We start from the raw sequence: 25,000 nt of genomic DNA, 5'->3' as shown, positions 1-25,000 counted from the left end.
CAAAACAGGTTTTCGTCCAGCAAAATGGAAATTAGAATGGGGGAAAGAGCACTTCACTTTATTAGATATAACATGTTCACTTGTTAGAAGAAATGATTCTGTAAAATATAGAACCAAAAATACTCCAAATGAGAAATATTACGAAACATTGGTCCACACGAAAACTTAGTCATAGGCAGAATTGTTGTTGTAAAAACTATAATTGTACCAAAAATAAGACAACTACTAATTTCGTTACCAAAATCTTGGTGCAAGATTATGAGATTGGGAGAATTAAAATGATAGACATTATACATTTTACAACATCACAGTGGTACAGCGCTCGTCTGATGCGCGATCGATATAGGCCTATTGGGATATTTCTCGTTCCAGCCAGTGCTCCACAACTGGTGTAACATAGGCAGTGGTATGTGCTATCCTGTCTGTGGGATAGTGCATATAAACGATCCATTGCTGCTAATCGAAAAGAGTAGCCCATGAAGTGGCGACAGCAGGTTTTCTCTCTCAATATATGTGTGGTCCTTAACTATATGTCCGACGCCATATAACCGTAAAGAAAATGCGTTGAGTGCGTCGTTAAATAAAACAGTTCCTTTTTTCCCAAAACTGATATAGGCATATTGGCGACTGCATTTCAAGCCACTGTTGTGAATCAACTTGGAAAGTGTTGCTATTGTTTCTGGTCGTTTGATTTGGATGTATCAGCCCTTAGGATGGTAATTCTAGTGGGTTATTGTGGAGAAATGTTTTAGTAGAGTTATTTTGGAGGGCGTTTTGTTTGGTGCATTTTGCTTTCGTCAATCCAGTGGCCCTTTATATTTATGGTAATGGTCCGAAAAGAACTGAACAATATTTTGTATATATTCTTTATACTGTAGTATTAAACAGATCTCTTGTTGAACTAAGTTTACTCTTAATTCATACTAGAACAGAATCTTATGCGAGGCTTTTATCAAACCTTATTATATAATATGTGCACAGACAGACTTCGCAGAAATGGTGTTACAGTGTACAGTTCTCGTGTTGAAAGCCAATTAAACACTGGTCACCTGTGTGGTTCAGCAACACGGTCCAGTCGAGATGTGACGTGGATAGCATGTGACGACACAGCTAGATACATCACACTCTACCAACATACAAACAACCACCCAAACTATTGGCAGGAGAGTGACACGGCGATGAATTTCTGTGAAGTCCAAGTATTTGGTAAGCCAGACTATTCATTACTTCTCTCATTCTTACTTCAATTAGATTTCGATCATTCTAAAATATTACCACACAGTGCCCCATGGTGTGTTAAAAGCCGAGGTATATATTGTTCTGTTTCAATAGTCGATATGTATGTCTTGGTCTATGCATTAAATATTTATTTATTTATTTATTATGTAATATTAAAAATGTTAATAGCTATTAATTGAGTGTCAAATCACCTAGTGATATCCCACGTTTCATTAATACAATACTTAATATTTTACACGTCATGAAATTAATATATTAATATATTATATATTCTCCATTATGACTCTGCGGTAAGAGACGTATTGGTTCTGCAAAACTGAACACCTAAGGATAATACATGAGTTACCAGTTATTATTAAATTTATGTCCCGAATGAAATAATTATGACTCCACGAGACATACATTTGATAGTAACTGATATCGTGTTACTTATTCTGTTTATTACCTCAGCTATTGTTTTGTTTTCTCTAGATGCCTTTTACTTTCGATAACCATACATGCATGTGTATATAGAAATGATACTACAAGCCATTTGTCAACATTCATCAGGAATTCATTTTTAACTATGCTCATCTACTTTAGGCATTGCCACATCATTTTCGTTTACGGTGACCGCCAACTAGGAAGATATTTTGATGTTATTGATGAATGTTATGGGCCAAAAAATGAGATATTGCATCGTCATTTAAATCCAATATAGCCATGAAAATGGCCGTCAGGAGTAAAACGTGGCCATATCTTACATTCTATATGTTTTCCCAAAGAATAATTTATACTTCAAATACGGGCATTTGACTTCTCACATTCACTTCCTAATCCATGATTCCAAAATGATTGCAAAAATGAAAAAAAGAGAGACCAATTTACATGTTTAGCATCATCTAAAACAACAATATTGAAACCGACTGCTAAGCCCGGCGCTTATTAGAGGCCCATCGTTTATTTTGATGCAAAGTGCTACAGACCCGGCGCTTATTAGAGACCGGCGCTTATTAGAGGCCCGGCGTTTATTAGAGGCCCGGCGCTTATTAGACGCCCGGCGTTTATTAGAGGCCCGGCGCTTATTAGAAAGAAAGAAAGAAATGTTTTATTTAACGACGCACTCAACACATTTTATTTACGGTTATATGGCGTCAGACATATGGTAAAGGACCACACAGATTTTGAGAGGAAACCCGCTGTCGCCACTACATGGGCTACTCTTCCGATTGGCAGCAAGGGATCTTTTATTTGCGTTTCCCACAGGCAGGATAGCACAAACCATGACCTTTGTTGAACCAGTTATGGATCACTGGTGGGTGCAAGTGGTTTACACCTACCCATTGAGCCTTGCGGAGCACTCACTCAGGGTTTGGAGTCGGTATCTGGATTAAAAATCCCACGCCTCGACTGGGATCCGAACCCAGTACCTACCAGCCTGTAGACCGATGGCCTGCCACGACGCCACCGAGGCCGGTTGCGCTTATTAGAGGCCCGGCGCTTATTAGAGGCCGGTACCTATTAGAGTTCCGGCGCTTATTAGAGGCCCGGCGTTTTTTAGTGGCCCGGCGCCTATTAGAGGCCGGTACCTATTAGAGTTCCAGCGCTTATTAGAGGCCCGGCGCTTATTAGAGGCCCGGCATTTATTTTGTTGCAAAGTGTTACAGACCCGGCGCTTATTAGAGACCGGCGCTTATTAGAGGCCCGGCACGTATTAGAGGCCCTGCGTTGATTTTGTTGAAAAGTGTTACAGACCCGGCGCTTATTGGAGGCCGGCGTTTATTAGAGGAAATACGCTACCTGCAAATGATCGGCCTCCACCAAATGAACAAAAAATACTTAATTTTAAAAATAAACCACTCAATGATCAATAAACCTAATGATGTTAACACTGTAAGAGTTTTAATGATATACAGTCAAGCCTGTCCTAGCGGCCACCTGTAATCAGCGGTCACCTTCCGGAAACGTCCACTTTTTCACCCCCAAACGATTTTTAATGTAAATGCACTCGTAATAAATGGTCCCCTGTCTGATGCAGTCAGCGACCATCTAGATCGGATCCCAAAACGCACACATACCTGTGTTAAGCGGCCGCAGATATGTTTACTATTATATAAAAGGGGTATTTTTAAACAACTGCAATTTTAAAGATGTTATCAATTAACAGAGACTTTAACGATTATAATTACATATTTCATATTTTTCTGTATAAAATATTAGTGGCTGTATATTAAACGTGTTTCTGTTCGTTCTAATATTTGTACTAGGTTAAATATCATTTTAATTCCTAAAATATGTTTTTTTTTTCATACGTACGAAATTATTTGAAAACAAAATCCAGTTTGGGCTTCTTACAAATATTAAGACGACCAGAAAAACATTGAATATACAGATACTAATATTCGAAACGAGACAATATATTTAGTGTGCACGTTTAATCATAGAAATATGTTATTAGTCGGAAACATCTTACAATGCAGCAAACTCAGGAATGTCCCTTTAAGGTCTTTGATACATATTTATTGGTCGTGTTGAAAATTGACTGTGTTATGTACGATTTAAGTCTTGGGTTGGCTCAATTTCACATTCCATTGTATAACGTTTTTGTAAATGTTTTGTTTATAGTCTGTGATGCTGGCACCTTTGGTAATGGCTGCAACACGTTCTGTCACTGTCGAGATGGGCCGTGTAACTATGCAACTGGAAAATGCACAGGAGGATGTAAACCAAACTGGAGTGGGGAGACGTGTAGTGGTATGGTATAACTCATAACAGACAAAGCATATAGCTCATTTGTATTATATGGGACGGATTATAGTTGTTCAATTTCAGTTTATTCTTTTTGAAGCTCATTTACCATTTAGAATTTATGTTTACGCATTTTCATTCTAAACACAATGATAATATATGTAACTAATACATAGTGTTGGAGTAACAAAATATGCACCAATTCTTACACTTCGTACTTCTACATTTTCAGTGTGTGATTCTAAACACTATGGTCCTCTGTGTGAGAAATCGTGCTCCAGCAGACACTGTGATGAATCACGTGGTAAATCGTCATGTGATGAACAGACTGGAACATGTGATAACGGATGCACAGCAGGATGGGTGGGAAAAGACTGTTTAAAAGGTAACATTTAACGCAAATATTTCTTAGACATTTTCACAGAGATAAATACAGTAAAACAATATAAATTATTAAAGAATTCAATAAATGAAATGTATATTAAAAACAAAAACCACCACCACACAAATGGGCATGTTTACAAAATCATGACATGATTAGAAAACACTAAATCAAACGGAAATATGTTTCACCAAACTGTGGTATTTTCTCCATGATAAAATATTATATAATATGTTTCCCTTATGACTGATCTGTGGGTGAATAAAGTCATTAAAAGTAAAGTATTCTCCATGGTGACTACCACATTTGAAGTGATTTTGTTCAACTACTTGTTCAATACTAATTTGATATTAATCACATAGAAGTTAATGGGTAGTGTCTGTAACCATTTCTACAGTAGTCTGTGTCATCAGAAGGCATATATATATATATATATATATATATATATATATATATATATATATATTACACACCAGTGTAAGATATTACTCATGTAATAACAATTACGCAATATCTAACTAGTGCAATATTGATTGGCACGCGCAGACTGGCGGGTTAATTTTTTTATTTGAATGACGTAAGTATTCGAATGATGTCACTTTGCATATCCCTGCAAAAACATAAACTGGGTGTATGACGCGTCCTCTTTCCGAACGCTAGAAAACCTTGAGTGCAAAACTGCTGTTGAAAATGATTTGTTGATGGATTATTAACGTATCTAACCGTGTTTGTACAAAATAGTGTAATTTAAAAGTGTGGCCATCAACTGAAATGGCGATATTGTATAAGATAGGCCATTATATTTGCGCCTATTGTATACGAAGCCAAAACGATGTCTCCACCTGCTACTCTGTTTACGGCCCTACGTGTAAAATGTCAGCGTCACATCTAGTCAATTCCATTCACTCAGCTCAGTCTTTGCTGGTTCGATCAACGATTCAGTCATTACTGTGAATTTCAAAACCTCATTAGCCAACACTTAATCCAAGCTTCTCGCCAAAATCTAAACTGTACATTCATGACGTCTCGTTGCTCACTGTGACGTCGTTTAAGTTTACATGTGACGTAATTCACTTGTTGACCCAATTCGTAGAAAAATAACCTTACTTCTGCGTTGCGGCTTGTTTGCAGTTGAGTTAGTAAGAAATAAAATACTAAACTAGCTTGCCTGTCATACCATTTTTATGAAACTCGTGAACAGTGTTGGTATCTGACTCGCTGCATTAGCCATTCTAACCTTCGCAGGATAAAGCCAATATTTTAAGATAGTAACCAATTATTCCCTATATATATATATATATATATATATATATATACACACACACACACATACACACACACACACACACACACACACACATACACACACACACACACACACACACACACACACACATATATATATATATATATATCAATTCACTTTATATAACAACATTTTATAGGTTATGGTGTTTCTGGATAGTTACGGTACATTATTGTTTTATAAATAAATTGTTTTAGTCTGATATGCCGTATCAGCTACTATAAGCAAATAGCAGAAGCATCATAAGTCTCGAGTTAATTTTAGCGTCAGCAATAGATTTGTGGACTGGTTTTTTTCTTTCTGAAACTTAACAAATGTTTGTGTGAGCAACCATTTAAACACAACGCCATCCGCATACACTCGTTTAAGTGTAGCTTTTTATCACCCATTTAAGATGATGATGATGATAACTAGTTTAACGTGCCCATATACCACTAGGGTTTCGAACACGCCCATCCCGAGTCCGACCTCCGATAAGATCGGTGGCCTGACTCGGGATGGATGGGTGGGGGGGGGGGGGGGGGGGGCGGTGAAAATGGGCAGAATTTTGAAAATAGCAATTAGTAAAAAAGTTAATAGATTAAAGAAAAAAAAGAAAAAGGTTACAAGCCAAAAATAAAAAAGAATTGACTGCTCGGCCGAATATTTATATAATTTGGAGCATTTTAGAAGGACAGTCCAAAATTAAATAAGAGAAAGAAGAGAGGATCGGACTATTTAATAATATTACAAAAAAGAAGTAATTTCGACATAAAATTTTGAACGCAGATCTAAACGTTTAAAGTCCGATCGATATGTCCACGCGAGTGGCCTCGTTAAGGCCGTTTGGGTGCACAGCTTAAAGGGACGAGATGGGTTGCATCCCGTCAAGAAAACCCCTAGATTGACAGTCGATAGACGTTGAAGGTGTAGTGCTGTGCTGAAATACAGATCTCGAGAAGCCGGATCCGTCTGAACGAGTAGAGTATCAGACTAGGGTATAGTCCAGTCGTCATGGGTTGGTATAGTGGTGCGGACGGGCCAGACTCCGGAGGATACGAGATGGTATCACTATAAAACAATGTAAAGTCTAGAAAAAGAGTAGTAGGGGCCGACCCCGCTTCCTATTTCTTCTTAGAGTGGGGCGGTCAATCTTCCAGTGCTGCTAGGACAGGCTCGGACATGTAGAGACTAAACGCGAACAACCGTGGCGTTCTGCAGAATGGCCGTCATACGAGTCACGAAAAAACAAGTCAACATAGTCAGACGGAGAAAAACGTGGAGGCGAGGAATCTCGCTGAAAAAGAATCCAACCTGGTGGTGCAGACTGTCGAAACGAGAAGCGTTCCAGCGTTCAATCAGTTCCAATGGCCGCATACATCCCAGTAGAAAACTTCATTTCGCTGACAAAAACAACGAAATGAAGGACCCCCAAGTCGAGCACACGAAAGCACGTGCAGTGTGCACAAGCGAAACAAACACGTCTTACCGCGTGGAGCTCCAGACTGGGAATGCCCATTTAAGATTTATGTCTATGTAGTTCCTTGTTTGTGTTTAAACACAATGATAGGCCTAATGTACGTGAATGTAACAAATATCATTAAGACTAGAAACAGTATGCCACAATTCATTATATGTGTAGTTCTGCATTTGCAGTGTGTGTTTCTGATCACTATGGTTCTCTGTGTGACAAGTCGTGCTCCAGTAGACACTGTAACAAATCAAACGGTAATTCATGTGATAAATTGACTGGGAAATGTGACAACGGATGTACACCAGGATGGATGGAAGAAGACTGTACAAAAAGTATGATTTACTCTGAATATCTCTTAACTTAAGCGGTTAATTAATAATTTATTATTTGTTTATTTGTATCTCGGTACAAAATAGCAAAACAATTATCTAGTTTGTCGGAAATGGACTATCCTCAGAATGTAAAATGTTTATAGTCTGTAAAAGAGTCTTTTGTTACTCACAATTTGATTTTCCTTCTTAGAATATCAAAAACGCTATATTCAAAGAATTTACGACCATCTTTATGTGTGTAATAGTTCAATATATGTTCTGGCTTATAAAGTATCGTTATTTTTTACAGCAACTACCAAATACAAATCAATATAATTGATCCAAAAGGAATGTCAAATGCATTTATTGATATAATGTTTCATATTTTAAATCTGATTTATGATGTGGGTTTTTTGTATTGTTTTTTGAGTGGAGGTTTTGGGTATTTATCTTATTGTTGCTTGTTGTTTTGTTTTTGTTTGTTTGCTAGGTGGTGGGTGGGTGTTTTTTTGTGTGTTTTTGCTTTTGGAGGGGGAGGTTTGGGGTATTGTTATGTATTACATTTCAATAGACCAATCCAATGGTCATCTTACTGGTTACAAACCCAGAACAGCCACTGTAATCATTATTATCGCAGAAATGTGTGTCTGGTTCCACTTCAGAATGTTCAGAATTTACATACGGATTACAATGTGCAAACAACTGTAGTCAGCGAATGTGTCTTGGAAACTCGGAATGTGATCACGTGACTGGGAAGTGTTATCAAGGCTGTGATCGAGGATACCAGGGTGAAGATTGTACAACGAGTACGGATTCAAGATATTACACATGTTACACATATTAGATTGTACAACGAGTATGTCTTCAAGATATTACACAAGTTACACACATAAGATTGTACAGCGATTATGTATTCAATGTATTACACAAGTTACACATATTAGATTGTACAACGAGTATGTATTTTAAATATTACACAAGTTACACATATATTGTACACGGAGTATGTAAAGAAGATATTAGACATACGTTACACACATAAGATTGTAGAGAGAGTATGTATTCAAGATATTACACTCATTACAAATATCAGTAGACAGTACAACAAGTAAGATTTCAAAACTATTACATATCTGTAGTTTGCATTATGAGTATATATTTAAGATATTACTTGTTTTGTATCAGTACATTGTTCTAAGAGTGTATTCAAGATATTACAAATAATACACATTAGACATTATACATATTACATGTATCAGCAGATTTCACTTCGAGTTTGTATTCAAGATATTATTCTATAAATATGTAATATATATATATATATATAGTACTGTTATTATATTATAAACAATTACGTATTCAAGATATTATACATATTATATAATATCGAGACTAAATTCGTATTAAAATGCGTTTGAGTTACAGCAAACCTATTTTCAAAATTAACATTTGGATTTTCAGGTTTGCATTTCAAAATTGTATTTATAAATTCTTTAAATTATAGTTTCAATAAAATAACTAAATACTGCGCTAGAATACCACTGATCATTGTTATATTAAGTAGTGATTTACAAATATATGCACAGTAGGTTCGTATTGTCCAGACATGTATATTATATTGACATACTCTACATCAACTAAGTCGTATTTATTACCTTAAAGTGACAGAACCTAGGTTTTAAACACTACGACGTTTTATTCACTATTACAGCCGTTTTGATAACTGAAATAAGATATTATCTAGATTTTATTGTTTAGATTATCTATTTCCATCCACCTAAAATGTTTTTGGTTATTTTGTTCTTTCCCACGAAATGTATTTTTCATAGCTTTAAAAATGCACGTACGTCTGAGATGTAACTGTTATGAAGGAAAGAAAATGGTTTGCTTAACGACGCACTCAACACATTTTATTTACGGTTATATGGCGTCGGACATATGGTTAAGGACCACACAGACATTGCGGGGGGAAAACCGCTATCGCCACTTCATGGGCTACTCTTTTCGATTATCAGCAAGGGATCTTTTATATGCACCATCCCATAGACAGGATAGCACATACCACGGCCTTTGATGTACGATGCGTAGTGCAGTAACTGAAGCGAGAAATAGCCCAATGGGCCCACTGACCGGGATCGATCCCAAACCGACCACGCACCAAGCGAGCGCTTGACTACTGGGCTCGCCCCTAACTGTTATGACGTCGAGATTTAGTATATTTTAAAACATATTTTCCATGTTAACGTCACAAATTAGTGTTTAATTTTATTGTAACATTTTAAACAGGTTTGTATATTAAATAAACTTAGTATCCATTTTTACGGTTTAAACTAGAGTCTGTGACTTTAACACACTGGGAATTGTGTATGTTTCAGTATGTTTTTGTTTTTTGGCGGGGATGTTTTTGTTTTTTTATCGGGGTGTTAGGAATGGGATGTTGCTCATTATCTATCGAAAAATATGTCTAACTGTAACACACTTGTTGTCTTTGGAAGAAAACAAGGTGGGGTCAAGGTTCAGGAATTTATTATCAGGCGGAACCAGAAGTTATAGAAAAACTATTCATACGTCTCCACAAAATAATAAAAATAATACATTAATAATCACGAATATCACATTGTACAACATTATGTTATTTATACTTATATTCGTTAATTAGTCCATTCACATTTTCATCGTACTTCAATTTAAAAGCATATAAAAATATAATCAAGACTATAAATAATAAATTAAGACGTGTAGAAATACAATGCCTATTCAGTCATTCACAAAATAATATGCATGGTAAACACATATTTCCAAAAATAGACAATATAATAGAAATCGCTGCAAGTGACACGAGCGCAGGTCATTACGCTCGTGCAAAACACTCACCGCACATGATTTAAACAATAAAACAACTACACACCTTCGCCGTCGGCGATGAGTCTCACAGAGATAAAAGAAGTGTCACATCGAAACACACTTTATAAGCTACCAATACAGAATAATACTTTACTTTAGTTGTAATTAAAATGAGATGTTATATTTAACTATGATTAAAACAACTAGTTTTAATTAAATACCTTTTACTTCTTACTATTTTAGTTATGTGATTAAAATGAAAGTTCTAAATTACTTTAATACATGTTCATTTTCCGGCCTCGGTGGCGTCGTGGTTAGGCCATCGGTCTACAGGCTGGTAGGTACTGGGTTTGGATCCCAGTCGAGGCATGGGATTTTTAATCCAGATACCGACTCCAAACCCTGAGTGAGTGCTCTGCAAGGCTTAATGGGTAGGTGTAAACCACTTGCACCGATCAGTGATCCATAACTGGTTAAACAAAGGCCATGGTTTGTACTATCCTGCCTATAGAAAGCGCAAATAAAAGATCCCTTGCTGCCTGTCGTAAAAGAGTAGCCTATGTGGCGACAGCGGGTTTCCTCTAAAAACAGTGTCAGAATGACCATATGTTTGACGTCCAATAGCCGATGATAAGATAACAAATCAATGTGCTCTAGTTGTGTCGTTAAATAAAACAAACTTTACTTTTACATGTTCATTTACTCATTATTAGTTACAGTTTACCAGATATATTTATACAATTTATAACAATGTGCCAAATTAAAACCACCGATTCATGCATAATCAAAATCTTATGGTGTTGTGTGTGTATGTGAATGTTGCACGGACGTTACATGAACCATCACGTGATAAAATAAAACTATATCATTGGCTATTGGCTAATAACAAGCTAGGGCGTTGTTCAAACGAAATATCGTAACCTAGAAAAGTGAAATAAAATACATATTCAGTAAATATTAAAATACACTAATTACAAATATATACTCCCCGTTACATAACTACTCATTACAAGGCCATAGTTCTAAAACACACATTATTTCTTGTTTTTAGTATGTCTGCCTGGAAGGTACGGTTACAACTGTAACACGTCCTGTGAGAAGAGGGGATGTGCTGCAAAGTCGGCTTGTGACAGATTTAATGGAACATGTGAACGTGGCTGCTTGAAAGGCTGGGAGTTACCGGACTGTATCACTGGTATGTATTATGCAATATTTATAACATTGCATAATTGTCAGACAACTCCTTTATGTCGTTAATAATTACCAGTTGCCACTCGCTAAAGTTCGTAATAAGTGAAACACGTTTCATTCGGGACGTAAGCTTAATACTAACTGATAAGTCGTTTGTTATCCTCTATTGTTCGTTATATCGAAGATGTAGGATCTATTCACATAATTTACCGCATTATTGAATTAGTTGCCATATAATATTCTACACCAACGCGCTACACACGCAGTTTTCAAGTATTTTTAAACATAAAATAGCAACTTGTAAACCACAGTACAGAATTTCATTATTTCCCTACCACTATGACTAAATGCCCATTACAAATGACGTGATAACGGCTTCTATATCTACAGAATGTCGACAAAATACGTTTGGACCCAGCTGCTTGTTCAACTGTACTGAACGACACTGTAAGGGAGACAACTCGAGCTGTGATGTTCAAGATGGGGTTTGTCAAGATGGCTGTCAGCCAGGCTGGACGAATGCAAATTGCACTGAAAGTAAGTGAACACTTTGCAACTATTAATCATTTTAGTTGACCACCTAATCCAAATATGCTCTGAAAACTTTTTAAAGACATTTATTGTTAACAGTGAGTAACCATGTTGCATCATGGTCCAAAGTGGCTGTTGAGTCTACCAATCATAGCATTATGTCACACATGAGATATTTATATTTTTGAGGTTAAAATGTCCATTAAAGTCAGATTAAATTTGTTCGACATAATTCATCTCTTTAATACCTCAAATGCACAAACTGTTAGTCGCAAGTGTAGCGAAATTAAAGGGACATACCCTAGTTTTTAAACACTACGGCATAGTTTTCACCTAGACCCTAGTTTCAACCCGTAACAATGGACACTAAGTTTGGTTAATTTACAAACCTATAATAAATTTGGATACAACAGAGTCAAACAATAGTCGGTCACATTGATATAGCATTAACATAGACTAAAACGCGACTCCATAATCATTACTTTTCAGACGCACGTGCGTTTTTCAAGATATGAAAAATGCATTTTGTGGTATTAGAAACATCAGGATGACCAGAAACACTTCGGTTCTGCGGAAATTGATAATCTAAACAATAAAATATAAGTAATGTTCGATTTCAGTAATCACAGACGGCTCTAATAGTGAAACATATGCCTTAGTGTTTAAAAACTAGGGTCTGTCCCTTTAATTTACCTTTCTTTTTAAATAATAATAATAATAACTTCATTTATCGAGGGTGACAGGTTTAACACAAGGTAATCTTGCACCAGGCTCTCAGCAATACATTGAGAAACTGGTGACAAAGCAATTACATATATATTTAAAACTAAACTACTGTAATAAATGAATGCAAACGAATTGACTAGAGATACACCTAAAAGAATTATAAACCTAGAAAGTATAAAACAATACTACTAATAATAATACACTTTAAACCTCTTATTTAACAGACCTGTAGACTTTTTAAAGATATTGTTTCAGGTTGTGTTTGAAGATCGCAACTGACGTGTGGTGACTAATATCAAGGGGAATTGTATTCCATACCTGTACATCTGAGTAGCTGAATGATGTTTTATATAATTCAGTGTGAGGCCTTGGTCATTGAAGTTTGTAATTCACAGTGCATCTTAGACTATAACAACAGGTTTCAGATATTTTTGTTAGAAGAGATGTAATATAGTCTCCAATTTTATTCTGTCGGGGAAAGGTCTATTTTCCTGACAATAAACTAGTAAACATAGTCCATCGATCATTCGAAGTAAATTCATTGCCAGCGGTTACCCAAGTATCTTTCCAATGTTATTTGGATATCGATGGTCATATTGTGGTTAAAATAAAAACAATTCCGGTAAATGTAAACAAATTTGAGGTGCAATTTTTAAATTTATGTATTTTATATCATTTTGTTTAGAATGTGACGAGAGTTCGTATGGTTCAGGTTGTGTATATAAATGTAACAAAAGACATTGCCAGAATACATCAGCCAGCTGTAATCGTCTTGACGGATCGTGTGGAGGAGAGTGTGAGAACAAATACAGAGGAACCGACTGTACAGGTATAAAACAATTACAATGGGAATGTGTTCATTTTGTCGAAAAATTTTTTTACGAACGTCAAATATATTTGGCAGGATTATTTTACATTTTTGAAATAAAATATTGGTGACTAAAGAGGTGTACTAATTAAGATAAATAGATATATATACAGATGGACGGACATATAGATAGATAAATAGATAGATAGATAGATAGATACAATAGGTAAACAGATAGATAGAAAGATAGATGGATATATATATATATATAGATAGATAGATAGATAGATAGATAGATAGATAGATAGATAGATAGATAGATCGATCGATCGATAGTATTTCAGTTATGACTGCAGGTTAATAGGTGAACGGACTTTTTAACATTTCCTTTTTTATGGATACATGTATATTTGTTTCGATAAACTTAAAACATAAATTATTTATACATACATACACACATACATACATACATAAATACATGCCTTCACGTGAGACATACTACTGTAGATATGGTGTACCATCAAGGCACATCAACAAACATTGCAAAAACATGATTTCTTTATTTTCAACCACTATTCCCCGTGTCAAGCATTATTTAAATCTTTATATAATTTCACAGAGTGTGATGTTGGACAGTATGGCCCAGAATGCAATTCCTCGTGCAGTGCCAGACACTGTGAAGCTAATGATGAATCATGTGATCACGTGACTGGTTTATGTAGTGGACCATGTGAAGCTGGTTGGCAAGGAGACGACTGCACTCTCAGTAAGTACATAGTCATGTTCTAGGTGAGTTACTGCAATACTCGGAACATAATTGTTGTGGTATATTATACTAAACTTAATGGGGTTGTTTTATATATAATAGTTCTTAGTGTATATAAAATTATTGCAAATTATTAATAATTTACTAATATATTAGGGTCCGCAGAGTGTATTTGTAAGTGGCAGCCACTGTCAATGTGATGGCTTGGGGTATTCATATTTGAGAGCCCAGAGGGCCTGAACATGTGTTAGGAGGTATGGGGGCATTTTGAGTTCCGTATGTTCAAATATGGCATTTTCAGGCTCTTGACACAATAATTGAAAAAAGTGGGAGACACCCCGTTCTGCGGCCGCTGTTTATACAGTAGTTCTTAATTTATATGTTACTGCATTTATTGTTGAACAGTTTTAAGCAACTTTTGTACTTAAAATCAGGCTTGAAATAACTGTAGTTAAAACCTGTAAAACCAAGTTTTTCAATATTCTATTTTTTTCTTTAAATATCTAATCACATAATATATTAATAAAATTTACTCGTTCTTTTCATAATGAATAAGATACCAGTATTAATGATATATGACTCTATATTGAGGCACATCATAATTTGTGTTATTGCAGGCATTGCACAAACTGATCTGACTGATGAAAATCCAGGACCAATTATCGGTGGGGTCATTGGTACCGCTGTGGTTGTCGTTGTCGTGGTCGTCATCATCATCTTTGTATTTCTTAGGTAAATCCTTTTTCAGATGTCAGTTCGAAATATTTCCAATCTACAGTGCCCTGGGAGTAGCTGGTATTAAAGTTAAACATTTTGTTTTGTTTAACGACACCACTAGAGTACATTAAATTGATTAATTAATCAACGGATATTGGATGCCAAACATTTAGTAATTTTGACATAGGTATAAAAGGTATGTGCAGCCAGTGGGTGGTGCAGTTGTGAATATGCTGGGTTCTAGAAAATGTTCTTCAGAGGATACATTTTCATATATTTTAAGACTGTCAGTTTACATTTGTCAGTGATGTCCCCCATCTAATGATTTTTATAATGACAATGATAAAGATAAAATGTTGGATTATTTTTAGATTTTGACCCTCTGCTTTAATATCATTACATATATGGGGTTTGATTTTAGTTTTGTGTTTTATAAACGCATTAATAGTTTTATATACGTACCTTTTGTGACACCCAATAGCCAATGTGTATGTTTGTGATGGGGTATCGTTAAACGCCCATTCATTCATTCATTAATTCATTAATTCGTTCGTTCATTTAAACACACACACACACACCCAAAACCAAACAAGAGAGACACAGTTGACATTAGAATAGAGATAACACCCTTTTCCTTTGAGAACACATGTTGTAGTTGGTACTTCATCTATATTGTTTTTGTTTGCTAAGAAAAACATTAGCAAAATTGTGGAATTGTGGAATTCTCAACTCCAGTAAAGTTATTACTATCTTCCAGTTGTAACAAAACATTCGTTGGAATAGAGTTTGTTAAAATTTCACTAGATGTCGTTATCTCTTTACCCCCAGGAGAAAATACAGTTTTGTTTGGTCCAGTTTCTAAACACTTACCTCTTTTAAGATTATTATGTTGTTTAGGAGAACGAAACAGGCAAAAGACGATACCAAAGCTGGCGAACCAATCGTACCAGAAAACAAACCATCGACAAAAGGTATTATGTCATCGACTCTTCTTTATTTTCATTAGGGTTCTGTTAATTTTGTTGTTTGGCTTTTTATTGAAAAATAAATCCAGCAAATTTTCAGTGAAACATTTAGCAATCACAGCCTTAACTAGTGAAAGGGCACATAGTCCATTGTTCTAATTTAAATAATAAAGTGTGGTTTTTAAAGTGAATTTGTTGTTAGTTAGATTAGACTATAGTACTCACTGGGGTAACTAGAGTGGACCATGGGATCAATGACCCCACCCCACCGACACCTCTTTTTTCCTCACCATGTAACATATGTTCCTTTCATGTCATAACATGATTCATAGCCAATGTCGTTGGTCCCCAATATGAGTGCCTCGCCATGCAATCAGTGATAGTACTGTATCCAGATTCATTTATTCTCCCTTTCCCTATCCTATCTAGGTTTGACCCTCATAATATATTTGATCACCTCAAAATAATTTACAGAAGGAAAACACTATGCACCTGACGTCTCTATCTACGTTAATGTTGAACTATCCTCAACAAATTCTGCCAAAAGGTTTGAGGTAAATGAAACCTTTGCCAGTGATGTAGTACCAGCCGTAAACACTGGTGATGTAGCACTAGTGGTTGATCAAGAAGAGTCAGAAGTCCAACAGCCTGACGAAGATGAGGAGGACATCCAGGATCCTAACACGTACTACAATGATGTCCAACCGGCAGCTCCTTCCTTCAGTCTGCCAGAAGAAGGTTTTGACGTCACAGAACTTGAAGCTATCATAGAGTGCATCAGGAATCAGCCTGGAGGATTTCAAGCAGAATATGTTGTATGATATCTACATTTCTCATTGTCTTGGGAGATTACTTTATGTCCAGTTGTTTAGTTAGAATTGTATAAAAGGAGAATTGATTCGAAAATAATATTTATTGAAACTTTAGCACATTTGAAAATTAAGCCATTTCATGTCTAACATGGTTATTTAAATACTCGAGGGAGGGAAGGAGAGTGAGAGACAGACTGACAAACACACACACACACACACACACACACACACAGAGAGAGAGAGAGAGAGAGAGAGAGAGAGAGAGAGAGAGAGAGAGAGAGAGAGAGAGAGAGAGAGAGACAGACAGAGAGAGACAGAGACAGAGACAGACTCACTGCTGTTACGTAGGCTATTCCTACAGGAAAGTAGAAAAGTAATAAAATTCCATATGCTCTTTGAGGTATTGGATGTACCAGTAGTATATCTCTCGTTGGGTGGCAAAATGTCAAATGTTGTTGTGTTTTGCTCGAATATGTTTTAATTCTGTTTGTTTAAAATCTCAACGGCCCATTCTAAAATAAAACATTTGAGCTGACGTTGAGAGCTATGAACCATGGCCAGTTGAACTGTTACGGATACTGACAGGGTTATAATCGTATTCTTGTGTTCAGAACACACCCAGTCCTTACGTCAGCTCCAAATGTCAGAAATAAATCAGCCGCCACTACAGCGCTCTTCCAACTGTGCCAATAAGGAATTTCTCACTAGCTACTGCCAGTAGAAACACTTTATACTTACACTATTACATGAATATTACTTTCATTTCAGAAACTTCCAAGTGGGTTCAGTCATCCGTACAATGATTCCCAGATACCAGAAAACAGGTGCAAGAACAGATACGCTGGTTACTACCCATGTGCGTTCACACTTGTAATCATCAATGTAAAGTTGTGTTAATATTTGGTAATAGCGTCATGGGTACTGAAGTATATATATATATTTGTACACAGGAGTACGGGCTTCCATTTTTGTAGTGGGTCAGGCTGGCTTTTGCCTGAATTAAACGAAAATGCCCGAATTTGGATAACAACATTTATTCATATCAGCATTACAGCCAGACAGCTATATAGGGTTGCCAATGAATCATTACGCATTTTGTCATGGATTATAACTAATTTTGAGGGTAGAATGATGACAATACATGGTAAAAATGTCTCAGGTTACCACATTAGCCCGAATATTATGTTCTGACTTTATGATGTTCTGTCCTTTTTGACTTTTTTGCCACTATCTCGTAAATAAAACGTGTTGATACTTGTAATCATAAATATTCCTTCCTTCTTTAATACTTGAAGATTTCAAATTAAGGCGCAAAATCCGAAAAACGCCGTTTGTAGAACAAAAAAACCAATTTCTGTTTTATCATCTGAACTCAGTCATAAGGTGATATAGAAATTGTTCTATATCTATATATCTTTGAAATTCTGTCCTTTGTTTACTTTATCTAATGCCATATAACCGTAATCTAAAATGTGTTGATATGCGTCGTTAAATAAAACATTTCCTTCCTTCCTTCTTATATATACTTTACTTATTTCAAATTAAGATCGCCCATCTATGGACTTCATATCTATATACTATAGAAAACATAAGAAAAACCCTCGTTTGCAGAACATAACTAAAATGGATTTATCTCTTTTTGCATATGAACTCTTCATTGGTAGCTATATCTATATATTTCTATCTATCTCTCTATCTATCTCTATCTATCTCTCTCTATATCTATCTATATATATCTCTCTATATATCTATATATATATATATATATATATATATATATATGTCTCTAGTCTATATATCTATATCTATATATATATATGTATCTGTATATATGTCTATATCTATGTATATATATCTATCTATCTATCTATCTATCTATATAGATAAATAGATAGATAGATATATCTGTATGTCTCTCTACAAGTCAAGAAATCAATTTATCGGTCTGTCGATCTGGTTGTTTGCTGTATAAATGAAATGGTTCTTTTCTGTGTGTTTTTAACATGTTGTGTATATACCGAAAACAGCCAATGAAAGTTTTTTATTCTTTCACTTTGTTCATGACCTTGTGTTGGCTATTTTATTGTTACTGTTTATTCCAGATGACAACAATCGTGTCAAACTATCAACACTGCCAAACACTCCGCATTCTGACTACATCAACGCGAGTTACGTGGATGTAAGAATTAAGAATTAATAATAATGTCACTGTGATGTTGTCTGTGTTATGGTTGTACTGAAATATGCATTGAACTCTGTCTAGTATATCTTATAGTTATTTTGTCAAGTTGTAATATCAAAATTATTTAGTACATATATTGTACAGGTTTCAGTTTTTCATCAACACATTTGATACATTGAAGTCTAGCTCCTAGCATTTAATACAATTTAACTTTATTCAAACACAGTGTATACTTCTTGCATCAGTTCAGACTGGAACGGGACGTAGCCCAGTGGTAAAGCGTTCGCTTGATGCGCGGTCGGTCTAGGATCGATTCCCGTGGGTGGACCCATTGGGCTATTTCTCGTTCCAGCCAGTGCTCCACAAGTGGTGTAACAAAGGCCGTGGTATGTACTATCCTGTATGTGGGATGGTGCATATAAAAGATCCCTTGCTGCTAATCGAAAAGAGTAGCCCATGAAGTGGCGATAGCGGGTTTCCTCTCTCAATATCTGTGTGGTCCTTAACCATATGTGTGACGCCATATAACCGTAAATAAAATGTGTTGAGTGTGTCGTTAAATAAAACATTTCCTTTAGTTCAGACTACACTTTAAATGGCGTGGAGCCGTGATTCTGTATTATTATATAGAATTGTTCATGTTTTAGCATATTTTCTATTTATGTGTACAATATCAGAATGTGGGGCTTTCTTTCAAAATCAATTGATTATTTTATATAAATATAAATGACGAAATAGTAAGATATGTTAAATGGACATTTAGACATTATTTATGCATAAAATGTTTAAGATTACGTGATGACTGAACAGAGTTTTTAAAACGACCTCTGCTAATTACAGCATCAGATGATACTGTATTCATTGATGGCAAACATTAGCCTGGCTTTATATCTTTAAACGTGTTTCATGATCAATAGAATATATATATTGTGATTCGTATAGTTAAATTTCAATTGTTTTTTTCAGGCATATGAAAAGCCGAATTTTTTCATCGCACTCAAGGTATTTAAGACAAACTTCAGTTTATTATCTTTATTACAAAGTCAAACTATTTAAAAATACCACACTGAAACACTTCTAACAGAAACTGTAATTTTAAAATACTGTAAATCATGAAAATATGCGTCATGATATTATTGCGTCCGTAATCGTGAACAAAAATGCGTATTTTTTATTAATGCGTCGGGCAAAAGTCCACATCACATAAAAACCACAGTTGTGTTCCCTTTAACTTTAATTTGGGCTTCATCTTTCATCATTAAAATTAAAGTCAGTGTTGTTTGAACAGGTTTACTGAAATATATCTCTGCTAATCGCATGGTGGGTCGACAGATTAGCGTTACTTAAAGTAGTGCGCGTGCTGTAACTACACCTTATTGTGCAGGGTATGGCTCGCACTTTTGTTTGTGATGGCTTCTAATTAATCCACCAAGGAATAAAAGTTTTGAGTAACGGGTCGCTAGTATCCAGGGAACGATATTTCACGCGAACGCAGACGTATTATTCTAACAAATGTTTTACACTGTTTTTTACACTTGATGCGTAGCACAGGAATAGACGTTAACAAATGCGATTTTATATTGATGATGTTGACAACTTGCGACCAGTCTAACTTAAAATTACCATAGAGTCGAGCCAATAGCCGTTGTAAGAAATATGCACGGATTGTCGTTGCGGTTATATAAAAACATTCATTTTTTCATATATTTAGTAATAAAGATTTGCGTGATGATAATTTTACAAATGTTCAAAACAGTTTAAATGTATACAGTATCCAGAAGTGTAAGAAAATTTGACAAATACTCACATCGCAATATGAACTTTTTAAAAACAAAACATTTGGAACATCACTGTATTATAACCGCTATGAATTCCAGGAAAGTGAAAATAGAATGGCAAATCGATAACGAAAGAAAGATTCTTGAAGTACTTTTTCAAAACGACATGAGAAAAATTGTTTTTGTATTTCATCGCATCTTATATTATAAAACACAAATTTTATTTCATCTTTATTAAGTAAAATCCTGCATTTAAAATGGGAACCACTAAACAAAAACACTTCTAACATTATTGCGTCGATGTGTTCGCCACATTTTTCGCATTAATTACTTGCTCGCATTAATTTCATGATTTACAGTATTGAGATTTTTGACGAAGCACCTTGGAGCATTCACAGCCTTGCCAAAATATTCCTTTGACTCTGCCTTGTGCAGAATCACAATTTTAAATGCGATTTATGACATTCAGGTTCGTATTTAGAAATATATCTGTGTCCATTGTTTATAAAATGTTGTGGTAGGTTCTGTCCTATCAGTGCAAAGTGTGGGTGCTTGCTGCCTATTGGTAGCGTTTAGCTGTTGACTGATTAAGATAAAGTCTAAAAAACCCATGCTATTTGGATATTCATTCTATATTCCAGCTCCAAATAAAGATACGTTACCAGATTTCTGGAGAATGATCTGGGAACAGGACTGTGGACAAATTGTCATGTTGACAAACCTAGTGGAGGCTGGAAAGGTTAGTAGTTGATGTTTATTCTGGAAATCAGGATGTAAGTAATATATAATACTGTCCATACTCCTCATGAACATGTATAAACGGTATTAATAAACATATTTGCCCCTTTTACAGTTTGTTCATGGTTATGTTGACACAAATTATGGCTTATTTTTAGTAATTCCAACACTATTACAGTTAATGTGTTCCACGACAATCGATTATAGATTTGATCATCGATCATCAAAACCAACTTTTTGAGTATAATCGATCATTACAACATCACTAATATTAATTTATCGGACTCTAAATAATTGTAACATTGTTGTACTCTTATGCACGACACGCCAAGATACCATCTGTTATATTCCTGATTAATCATACGTGCTGGAGAATTACCTTGAAACTATTTGTCCCAGAGTGCGTAATTAGCCCCGTTGCAATTTAAAAATTGCCGTTTATTAATACAAACTCTTACATTAGTTTTGAACCGAACATCTGCCAGCATACGTTCTTAACTCTGGTCAATTTGGCTTCCAGTTTTGTGGAAAACCTGGTTGGCCGAGTGGTTACGGTCACGGACTGTCAAGTACCATGTAGGTATAGCAGGTTCGAAACCTGCCAACTGACACTTTATGTTATTAAATATTTAGAGATAACTTACTTTCATTTGTACTTTAGCATAAGTGTGTGCCCTACTGGAGGAATTCGGGGTCCATGAATGTTGGGTTTTTTGACGTGCTGGTTAAGGAAGTCATTGAACGAGCAGACTACATCATCAGAAAGATACAGATCACACAAACGAAGGTAAATCTTAACAACAAAACCGTTTTCCATGATCAAGACCATATCTCTAGGCAAATCGAATGAACAATTGGCAAAATAGTCATTGATTCCACTTTTATCTATTGTTTCATCTATAGGACAGATAAACACCACTAAAATAAATACAATTAATACGTAAAATGGTTCCCAGAATTTGTTCCTATTGATCTGAACGACAAAACAGTAACATCTGTCATAATGAATCCCTTATCTCTGCTTAGCAATTACTACACGTAATTATGAATCACTGAAAACCGCGATAATACAAGGTGTTCAGAAAAGCATACATGATATTTTCTAACAAAATTATTTAACACTTGTCACTTTTATATTTAGTTGGTCATCTGAAGTCATACACGATATTACGATAATATTCATTTGTGTCCATGTTTGGTTCTTTTCTGCAGTATAACTTGCAATATCCAACTTTAACAAAACATCCACTCTACCCTCAATATTTTCGTTGAGTACCTTGAGTTGTTTTTTGTGCTATGTTTTTCATAAAGTGACATGAGATTTATTATTCCCAGTAAGCATATCGCTCGTCCATTGAATATAAAATCATAAAGATTTCAGACTCACTTCAAAAAGTGTATAGTGTACTTTATGTTAATTTGTCTGTGTTTTTCGTAAAGTCTCCTGAGATTTATACATCCTAGACAGGTTTTATTGATAAATTCTATACCTATTGTATATGTGGTAAATGTTTGTATTGTTAATATTTCTCAGTCTAAGAAATGCAAGACATTTGACCATTACCACTTCACGTCATGGCCTGACCACGGAGTACCTAAAGTGTTGGACTTACTGGAATTCTTCTGGTTGACAAGAGAGACTCGCCCGTCCCGCCCTGGCCCTGTTCTGGTGCACTGCAGGTAACAACTGCTGAGCATTACAGCCATGCCTTATACTGTAAATGTTTAAAAATCCAAATATCCTAATTTAAAAAAATCGCCTTTCGGTCTATATCTAAGGACATTTTTACTGACAGAATCAGTTTGTTTGAATAGTGCTGGAATTGGAAGAACTGGAACATACATCGCGCTACATATCCTGACAGACGAGATAAACAAAACTGGAAGAATGAATGTACTGGAAGTGATGACCAAGATCAGAGATCAAAGAAAAAACATGGTGCAGACAAAGGTCAATTATTAATTTAATTTTTAAATTTACCTTCTGTAAAACCAATGAAGGAAATTGATGCTTAGTTTTACGTCATCTAATAGCAGTTTGGATAGTGAACTTTTAAGCAATATATAATAAAATTGTTTAATTATATTTGATATGATTTACGACTAGTTTAGCCTAGCCTAACACAACCCAAACCAACTAAACCTATATGCAAGGTATATACATGTATTGACATTTTATGTGCATTTATGTTTATATTCTTCTTTTTTTTCTTTGCTGTTTTCACAGAATGACATCAAACAGTAATCGTCTGCTGTCAAACTTCCAAGTGTCAGCGTTAGACATCGTAACATGTCAGATATTCCTATACAATTTTTTTGAGATTTCAATTTAAACACGTTAAATCTCACAAATACTTGTGTCGCACCACTTGAAGTCACACACATGCCTAAACCATCATGTGTTGTCGCCACTTCCACAATTACAAGGCCAGTAAACACAGAAACTCGCGACACGCCTGTTTCATCCATTTCCGGAAACATTGAAACCACTTTCTCCATGTCAAATATATCAACACATGGAATTTTCACGCACGCAAAATTTGATAACTGTAATTTCAACGTCGTAATTGGTAAATCTGGACAGTAAGCAAAAAGATGGCGCCCATACACAGTTCGTAGTTAAATATTCATACACCAACCGCTTCACATATAAATTATACCATACAAAATAGGTCACTTCAGACATTTTTTTTTTTTTTTTTTTTTTTTTTTTTCAGACATTTTTATTACAGTTTAAAAGTTATTGAAATTACTTACGTTATATGTTTATAGTGAATTCAAAATGTTTCTAGTTGGTATTGACATTTAATGCAAAAAATTAATATGAATTGTATTAATGATTGTAACATTGTCATTCTCTCATTCGGCTATTGACGGAAAAAGCCGAACCACCATAGGGATTCCGCTAATGTTCAGTATGAATTTCGTGTTAATAAAATAGTAAATATTTGGAAAATATAGTTCACTTTTTATTTCAAAGAGCTTTACATTAATGACATGGTTATGTGTTTGGAATTATAAGAATTGAACGTGAACATTTAACGCGCTACGTCATTCATACAGTGTGTAACGCGGTTTTGCGTTTCATACTAGCATGAAACTCAAAAATGTTCACGTTCAATTATTAAATACTTTTGTGCATTCACCAAATATCTGTGCTATTATAAATCATATTTGTTTCTAAATACAAAAACTTCTAATTTTGTTAATATAGCTCATCTTTCTTTCAAAATGTATCTAAAGTATGTCATCCAGTGCTTATAATCCACTGGAAAGAATATGGCTGGACTATGCCATCACACTTTACTGGTGCATTTATCTTGATTCAATCCCAGTACATAGTCCATAAAAGATTTTCAGATTTCACATCCTGGTCAGTAACAAATTGGGGCTAAACACATCTGAACCAAATCATTTTAATCAGATCATGCATGCAGCCATATGTGCATAATGAGATTGGTGGCAGAAGTGGGACCAGTGGGCTTTTCTGTTGTGTATTGCGGTCTGCAAAATGTAAACCTGTG

The 25,000-nt window shown here is 35.2% G+C and overlaps 1 protein-coding gene across 1 annotated transcript; it reads left to right on the top strand.

The window, feature by feature from the left end:
- Positions 1-971: 971 nt before the first annotated feature.
- Positions 972-21,219, top strand: LOC121387122 (multiple epidermal growth factor-like domains protein 10). The gene is made up of 16 exons (XM_041518147.1): positions 972-1,206; positions 3,844-3,972; positions 4,199-4,351; positions 7,290-7,439; positions 8,081-8,224; positions 11,314-11,457; positions 11,844-11,990; positions 13,396-13,539; positions 14,138-14,284; positions 14,902-15,016; positions 15,899-15,972; positions 16,441-16,781; positions 17,547-17,634; positions 18,881-18,957; positions 19,927-19,962; positions 21,208-21,219. Exons 1-16 carry the CDS (start codon positions 972-974, stop codon positions 21,217-21,219), a joined length of 2,136 nt encoding a protein of 711 aa, XP_041374081.1.
- Positions 21,220-25,000: the final 3,781 nt, after the last annotated feature.

Source organism: Gigantopelta aegis, chromosome 13, assembly GCF_016097555.1.
Source record: "Gigantopelta aegis isolate Gae_Host chromosome 13, Gae_host_genome, whole genome shotgun sequence".
NCBI lineage: Eukaryota > Metazoa > Mollusca > Gastropoda > Neomphalida > Peltospiridae > Gigantopelta > Gigantopelta aegis.
The sequence above is the reverse complement of the archived record's forward strand: the minus strand, read 5'-3'. Positions and strand labels throughout refer to the sequence as shown.